General features: G+C 48.7%; 1 protein-coding gene across 2 annotated transcripts in view; it reads right to left on the bottom strand.

The window, feature by feature from the left end:
- LOC308355544 (uncharacterized protein C19orf44) overlaps nucleotides 1-8,225 on the bottom strand; it is a 16,984-nt gene extending 8,759 nt beyond the window's left edge. For both annotated transcript variants that reach the window (XM_080823870.1, XM_080823869.1), the window contains exons 1-3: nucleotides 8,147-8,225; nucleotides 3,512-4,277; nucleotides 877-1,195 (exon numbers count right to left, since the gene is read on the bottom strand). In XM_080823870.1, the coding sequence (XP_080679996.1) occupies nucleotides 877-1,195; nucleotides 3,512-4,276 (1,084 nt within the window). In that variant the 5' untranslated portion in view covers nucleotide 4,277; nucleotides 8,147-8,225. The remainder of the gene's footprint in view (nucleotides 1-876; nucleotides 1,196-3,511; nucleotides 4,278-8,146) is intronic.
- Nucleotides 8,226-8,335: the final 110 nt, after the last annotated feature.

Genomic DNA, 8,335 nt, shown 5'->3' on the forward strand with positions numbered 1-8,335 from the left:
GAAAAGCCATTTTTCCTTCCCTACTGCTGAGTCACGAGTTCCGGGTCCCCCAGCACGCAGGGGGCAGGGGGCAGGGCGCTCGTGGGCCTGTTTGCCACCAAGCTCCCGCCAACACAACACTTGGCACAGGCCAGCGCCCACTGGGCCCTCAAGACACAGTTTAACTTGGATCCCATGATGAAACGCCCTAGACGGAAGACGTAAGCATCAGCTGCACATCTTTTTCCTTTCTTTTTTAAATACATGTAATATTAAGATAAAAATAATGTTGGCGTGCCTGGGTGGCACAGTTGGCTAAGCGTCTGACTCTTGGTTTCAGCTCAGATCATGACCCCAGGGTTGTGGGATCGAGCCCTGTATGGAGCTCTGAGCTCGGCAGGGAGTCAGCTTGGGATTCGCTCTCTCTCTCCCTCTACCCCACCCCCTGCTCATGCTCTCTCTCTCTTTCAAATAAATAAATAAAACCTTTTTTTGAAAAAAAAGACAAAAACAATGTTGAATAACATTGAAATAATAGAAATTTCTAATTTTGACTGGTTAGAGGTTTCCTTTTCCGAATTTAAAAAAGAAAGGAGGTAAGCTTCTCTTTTGCCGGAAGGAGCACTGAGTTGCCCTTCTGCTCTACGTGGTTCTAGGATTTTGTCCTCAGGTCATTGCTCTCACTGGTCAGGGTCACTGGATGAAGACATTGGAGACAGAACAAAAATCTGACTTGGCCCCTCCACCAAGAAAGGAAGTCAGGAAGCAGAGGCTGTAGGGTGAGCCACACGCTCCCCGTGGCAATGCCCAGTGACCCCACCTCCCCTGCCAGGGACTCTCCAGATGGACTCGCCCTTCCCACCCAGGGTGACGGCTGGGCACAGGGCCGTGGGTTACCGTTCAGGCTGTCATCGGCAGCTTCTGAGAGTGACTCATCACAAGGCGCAGCCTCACTCCTTCCGGGGGAGGAGGAGAGCTTGTCCTGCCGCACCACGGAGGCTGACTTCGGAGAGGGGCCAGTGACGGGAAGCGATGCCGTGCGGGTGGCCGTGTCCCCCGAAGTGTGAGTCTGTGAGGAGCGAGCTCTAGAACGCGTGCTGCAGAGGGTCCCGTCTGCGGACTGTGAGCCTGGCAGACGTGATGTCCGAAATGACTTTGGGCTGGAAAGTTCCTCACTGGGTGGCGAAAGGATTCTTGGCTGAGTTGGGATCCGATCCTACTTTGGCAGAAATAAGTGAAATTACTTACCAAACAGGTAACAGTGAAGTCCTTGCCACTGAACAATGTGGCCGGAGTCAGGCATGAGGCCAAGGACCAGTGATCAAACAGTTCTCATTCCGTGCCCCTTTCCTCTCCCTCTCCCGTCATTTCTAGAGGTCAAGCTATAACCTCTAAACAAGGTAATACTGGGACCAGAAATACTCCACAAATAATCAGAAATATCACTTGGCTTTCAAACAAGTTTTGTTAGTTACACCTTTTCTAAATTAAGGCCCCTGAAGGGCACCTGCGTGGCTCAAGCAGCTAAGCGTCTGCCTTGGGATCAGGTCATGATCTCAGGGTCCTGGGATCGAGTCCCGCATCGGGCTCTGTGTGCAGCTCAGTCTGCTTACGGATTCTCTCCCTCTCCTTCTGCCCCCTCCCCCACGCATGCTCTCTTCCTCGCTCTCTCTCAAATGAATAAATAAAATCTTTTTTAAAATAAGTAAATAAAATTAGTTAATTAATTAAGATCCCTGAGTATATGATCTATGGTAGCCTGGACCTTCAACAGAATCGAAACGTATATACAGATATTTTTCCCCCTTGAAATGCAGCTTTCCCGTCATTTCACACCCATGAAGATGGCTCTAGTCGTCAGTGTTAGCTCTGATCACAAGGGCTGGTGACGCCGTGGAGAAAGTGGAACCCCGTGCACTGGTGGTGGGAAGGCAAATGGCATAGCTGCTGTCGAAGGCAGCTTGGCCTTGCTTCAGTACGTTACACACAGAACGACCGCAGGGCCCAGTATCTGCACTCACAAGGACGGGCCCCAGAGAATGGAAGACAGGGACTCAAACAGATATGTGTACACAAGGTTCCTAACAGCACTACTGACAAACAGCGAGAAGGTGGAGAAGACCCAAGCGCCCAACATGGATGGCGGATAGGTAAGTTGTAGTATATTCACGCAATGGAGTCTTACTCGGCCGTGAAAAGGCATGAAGGTCTGCCCGTGCTACAGTGTGGATGAACCTCGAGAACATTACGCGGAGCAGAAGCGGCCAGTCACAGAAGGCCATGTACTGGACAATTCCACGTCTACGAAAAGGCCCCACCAGGCAAATCCACAGAGACGGAACCCCGACTAGAAGTTGCCAGGGGCTGGGGGAGGGGAAGATGAGACGTGATTATTTAACAAGTACAGGGTTTGGGGCTGCTGAAGATGTTCTGGAACCAGACAGAGGTGGTGGTTGTGCAACGTCTGGACGGACTACATGGCGCTGACTTGTTCATCTCGCAAATGTTACTTTTAGGGGATGTGAATTGCATCGCAACTGAAAAAAATGCGAGTGCAGCGAAGCCACGTCTCCTGTGTGGGGCCGCTGATGTGGGGCCACTGACACGCACTCACACGCAGTGCTGACCCGAGGTGCGCACACTTCCTCCGGATACGGTAAACTTCCTAAACTGCTCCAAATCCCATCACCCGCAGAGCAGGCCCCACAACAGGGAGCCAGGATTGCCTGGAGACCAACAGTTCCTTGTCAAACCCCTTCCCTGGCAGCCCGCGGGAGATGGCTGCCATCGAGCCTCTAGTGCCACGATAGGAAGAGCAGACGCAAGGCTTCATTAAGAATAAGGACACACAGGGCGCCTGGGGGCTCAGTTAAGTTTCTAACTCTTTTTTTTTTTTTTTAAAGATTTTTTATTTATTTGACAGATGGAAATCACAAGTAGGCAGAGAAGCAGGCAGAGAGAGAGGAGGAAGCAGGCTCCCCGCTGAGCAGGGAGCCCGATGCGGGGCTTGATCCCAGGACCCTGGGATCATGACCTCAGCAGAAGGCAAAGGCTTAACCCACTGAGCCACCCAGGCGCCCCTAAGTTTCTAACTCTTGATTTTCACTCAGGTCATGATCTCAGTGTCCTGAGATCAAGCCCCACGTCGGGCTCTACAGTGGGCATGGAGCCCTGCTTAGGATTCTCTCTCTCTCCCTCTCTGTCCCTACCCCTGCTTGTGCCCTCTCTAAAATAAATAAAATCTTAAAAAGAAGGAGGAGGAGGAGGAGGGAGGGGAGGGGGAGAGGGAGAAGAAGAAGAAGTAGTAGTAGTAGTAATAGTAGTAGTAGTAGTAGTGGTGGTGGTAGTAGCAGCATCCGACTCTTGGTTTCAGCGCAGGTCATGATCTGAGGGTCGTGGATCGAGCCCTGTCTCCGGCTCCACACTCAGCAGGGAGTCTGGTTAAAGTTTTTCTCTCCCTTTGCCCCATTCCTCCCCAAATAACTCAATCAATCTTTAGAAAAAAATAATAATAAGTACATGCAAACCTTACCGAGAATAGTTTTGTCTGTTCTTTTTCACTGACTTTGGGGCCTCTGAAATGTTGACTCGCGTATGTTTCTTTTTCTCTAGAAGATTCCATCAAACTTCCAAGCAACTCTTTCATTTCCTCCTCATCGCTGTCTGGAGAAGCTAGTTTTCCAGCAGGTTTTTTCTCTTTGGGTGTTTGAAAATTCCTCTCTTTTCCAAAATGTGCTTCAGGGAAAGTATTTTCAAGGGGTGGTTCCCTCCTCTTGAGAAACCTACTGACCTTCCCCTCCTGCGCGCCGCTCTCAGCCACAGGAATTTCATGGGCTTGTTTCTGGGAGGTTTTTCCCAGGCTGTGTGAAGAAAGTTCGACTGTACTCCTGGGAAGGACTGTGTCTGTGCTCTTTGGAAGACTCTCCCCGGAGGCCTTCAGGTCAGATTCCATGTCTGACAAAACTATCTGCGCCTTCCGGTTCATAATCTTGGTTTCTATCTGAGCCAGCTTTGTGAGCGCGGCGCTGGTCCTGAGCTTCGAGGCAGTGGTCGGGGGTCTCCCCGAGGAGAGCTTGTGCCCACCATCCACAACAGCCTTCTCTTTCAGGAGTGAGTGCTTTACACCCATGGTTTGGTTTCCTTTTAGAAATCTGCTATGAGCAGGGGCTATCTTGGTAAGACTTCTACTGATTTCCAAGTTTCTCATTTCTTCCGTTTTTGAATCTTCTAAGGAAATATCACTAAAATCACCAAAAATATTGCGCACGGGATGGCTGGCTCTTCTTATGGAAGCCATTCTAGGGAGTAAAGAAAGAAAATATAGAGTAAGTTCAGGGGCTCCTGGGTGGCTCAGTCAGTTAAGCATCTGCCTTCAGCTCAGGTCACGATCCTGGGGTCCTGGGATCGAGCCCCGCCATCGGGCTCCCTGATCAGTACCCGCTTCTCCTTCTCCCTCTGCCTATCGCTCCTGCCTGCTGTGTTCCCTCTCTCTGTCAAATAAATAAATACATAAATCTTAAAAAAAAAAAAAAAAAAAGGATGGGGCACCTGGGTGGCTCAGTGGGTTGGGCCTCTGCCTTTGGCTCAGGTTGTGATCTCAGGTCCTGGAATCGTGCACCACACTGGGCTCTCTGCTCGGCGGAGGGCCTGCTTCCCCCTCTCTCTCTGCGCCTCTCTGCCTACTTGTGATCTCTCTCTCTGTGTCTGATAAATACATAAAATCTTAAAAAAAAAAGAATAACTGACATTCCTATCGTGAATTCATATCTTTCAATGCCTCCCATTTGAGTATTCAGACCCCTCCTCGCAGTTGGCTAGAGCCTTCCCTTCAAGCCCCAGGATGACAATGAAAACATCAACACCCAGCAGCACCAAGCGAATTACCGCTCTACGCCAGGTCTTCAATGAGACACGTTAAATGTTAAAGAGAAGAGCCAGTGCTTCTCAGGCTCCAGTGGTGTCCCCAGCGCTCTGCTCAGAGCTGTATTATCTCATTTAATCCTCATCTAACCCTGAGTCAGTTACTGTCATCCCCTTTTATAGAAGAGACCAAGAAAAGCCCCTAAAGGGTAGGTCACCAGTCAAGGTCACCTGGCTGGTGGAGCAGCAGAGCCGAGTTCAAAGCTCAGGTCTGGTACCAAAGGCCCCCTTCTTCCCCACCATGCTTCACGGCCTGGCCAGTTACACCACCTACTTGCTTCCCAAATCAGGGCTCCTCCTTTACCCAACTGTCCCCAGCTTTCTCACAAAGAATGGCTCCAATACAATCTGTATATTTAAGGAGCCCCCCAGAATATCATACTTTAAGTGTGAAAACCACTGCCCTGGAAGGATGCAGGGGCTACGGACAGACACAGCACCACCCACCAAATGTCGGCTGCATGTTGTGTGTACATGCTGGTGTACGTTCTCTGGGGGAGAGAGGCCAGTGCTTTCACCATATTCTCAGAGTTCCCATGCGTCCCTAAGAGAATAAAAATAACACACTACAAGATTTCCAAAGGTTTTCAAAAAGTTTAAAATCTTACAAAGTGGGAAAATACAGCACAAGTAGGTGTGTGTTTGCTGCAGCCCCTTTAGTAAAGAACACAGCAACAGCAAGGAGAGTGGGAAATGCAGAGACCCCACGCCCTTGCGATTCCACGTCTGGAAATTAACCTACAATTACACTCGGAAACATACACACAGACGAATGTTCAAGGAATGTCACAGCAGTATTGTTTGTACTCGTCAAAAACCTGAACCCATCCATAGAGACCTGGTGTGATCCAGAAGAGCATGTGCAGATGAGGGTACACAATACAGCCGTTAAAAGGAACGAGGGAGATCTGCCTGCATAATAAGGTCGCCAGCATGATATTACGTGACGCAGAAAAGACAAGATGTGCAACCATTGCTTGTTCCCAAACTGTCTGAAGGTCTTAGCAAGACCATGCATTATTACTATTTTTTTTTAATTCACTGTGAGACCTAAAAAAGCCTTTTTTCCCCATCCCTGTCTACTTGGAAAACAAGCTTACTGGGATTGCCAGATTAAATACAGGACACCTGGGGATTTGAATTGACGATAAACAGTAAATAATTTCTAAAATATAAGTATGACCCTAATTTTTTTTTTTTAGGTAGGCTCCACTCTCAGTGCGGAGCCCAACATGGGCCTAAACTCACAACTCTTGAGACCAAGACCTGAGCCGAGATCGAGAGTTGATGCTTAACTGACCAAGCCACCCAGGCATCCGACCCAGATATCTTTACACTAAAAAGTAGTACGTTCCAACATTTTCGGACTAAAAATTTATTTGTTGGTTACCTGGTCAAATTCAACCGGTGTCTTGTATTTTTATTTGTTAAATCTGGCAACCTTATGTCCTCTGCGCCTTTCAAACCTGAACTCAATTATTTTGTGCAAGGAAAAGTGTTTAACCCAGACCTAAGATTCCATGTAAGTGTGAATTATTTTTCTTTTACTCTCTGTTTCTCTGCCTGGTGTGCTTGCCTACTTGTCCCCATCTTAATCACCTGGGTACTAAGACCTGAGCTGGGAACTCACAGTACTAACTAACCTAGCACAGGCCTGACCCGAGAGATCAGTGAATACAAAACCACACCCAAGAGACACAGAGGAGAATTCCTAGCCTGTGTGACACTGGGCAAGTTACTTAACCACTTTGTGCTTCAGCTTGCTCATCTGTAGAAAGGTGATAATAACTATGACCTCCACAGGATTCCTATGTTTATTGTAGGGCATGGAATAAATAGTAAGATTTAGATAGTAATATTTAGAATACCTGCTTTTAATGGGCTTTTAGCTGGAAGGACGTGGTAAAGAGGAAGCGGAGGCACATCGACAGCTATCTTTATTAATATTTTTGTAACTGAAGCTCAGGAGAGGATTTGGCCCCGACCATTCTGCGGGTCAGAGGGAAAGCCCGACCACCACACCAGGTTTTTCGGCATCTAGCTCTTCTGAAAGTTTCCCTAGGTTTAAAAATAAGTCAATAATGGTTAACGAGGCAAATTTTGTGTTATATCTATTTCATCACAGGCTGATGTATTTTTAAAACACACAATTAAAAATAAACCAATAGGCAAAAGATATGAACAATGAACAGACACTGCCCTGAACAAAAAAAAAAAAAAGGAAAAGGAAAAGAGATAAATGGCCAGCAAACACATGAAAAGACCTTCAGTGTCACTAGCCATTAGGCAAATGCAAATCGAAACCACCAGATCCCACTTCACAGCCACTAGAATGCCTACAATCAAAACTACAAATAACAAGACTGGGGGAGGATGTGAAAAAACTGGAACCCTCATACACTGTCATGGGGGATTGTAAAATGGTACAGGGGCCAATTCAGAAAACAGTATGACAGCTCCCACCTAGTCCAAGATGACTGAAATGTATGCAAACATTCATAAGAGCAGACAAGAAGTGGCAACAACCCAAAAGTCCATTAACTAGTGAATGCATGAGAACTGAGGTCCATCCATAAACGAAATACTACCCAGCAAGAAGAAAAGAACAAATACAGATACACACAACAACGTGCGTGCATCTCGGACACATCATGCAAAGGGAAAGTAACCAGATGCAAAAAAAAACCCACAAAAAACAAACAAACAAAAAACCCAAAAAACAAAACAAAACAAAACCCCACACACTGTATGATCCCATTCATAAGGATCATCCAGAAAAGACAAATCTGCACAGTCGCGAAGAACCTCAGTGGTTGCCTGGGGCTGGGAGTGAGGAGGGCCTGCAAAGCGCCAGGAGGGATATCCTCGGGGCGACGGAAAAGTCCTGAAGCTGGATCGTGGTGATGGCCGCACCACTCAGTAAGCTTACAAACCAAAGTAACTGAGTTGTACACAGAAGGGGGTGAATTGTATGGTACGTAAACGAATCTTCAGTCAAGTTGTTAAAAATAAGTAAACCTAACCCTGAAAACACTGGCCCCTTCAGGCCATCGGGCTCTTCCCTACCGCCGGGAGCTACCCACTCCCGACCACGCTCCCAAGTGGGCCCGACGGGGAAACAGGGTGAGGCGCCGGGCAGCCCTCCCGCCGCCCTCCCAGCCCAGCCTCAGAACGCTCCCCTTTCCCCGCAACTCCTGTCCGGGTTCCAGCCGCCAAGCCCGGCGGGAGCCCAACCAACCCTGCCAACCTCCTCCCACGATGTCCATCCGCAGAGGCCGCCACCGTGCTTCGGCCAAACACTGCGGCCGGATGGGACCGTTGCCCCCGGCAACAGCGCTAGGGCGGAAAGAGACTACATATCCCGGCGCGCGCCGCGTTCCGAGGACCAATGGTGCCCCAGGTCACAATCGCGGGGCGTCATGGGGGTGATAGTGCC

Source organism: Martes martes, assembly GCF_963455335.1.
Source record: "Martes martes genome assembly, chromosome: 1".
NCBI lineage: Eukaryota > Metazoa > Chordata > Mammalia > Carnivora > Mustelidae > Martes > Martes martes.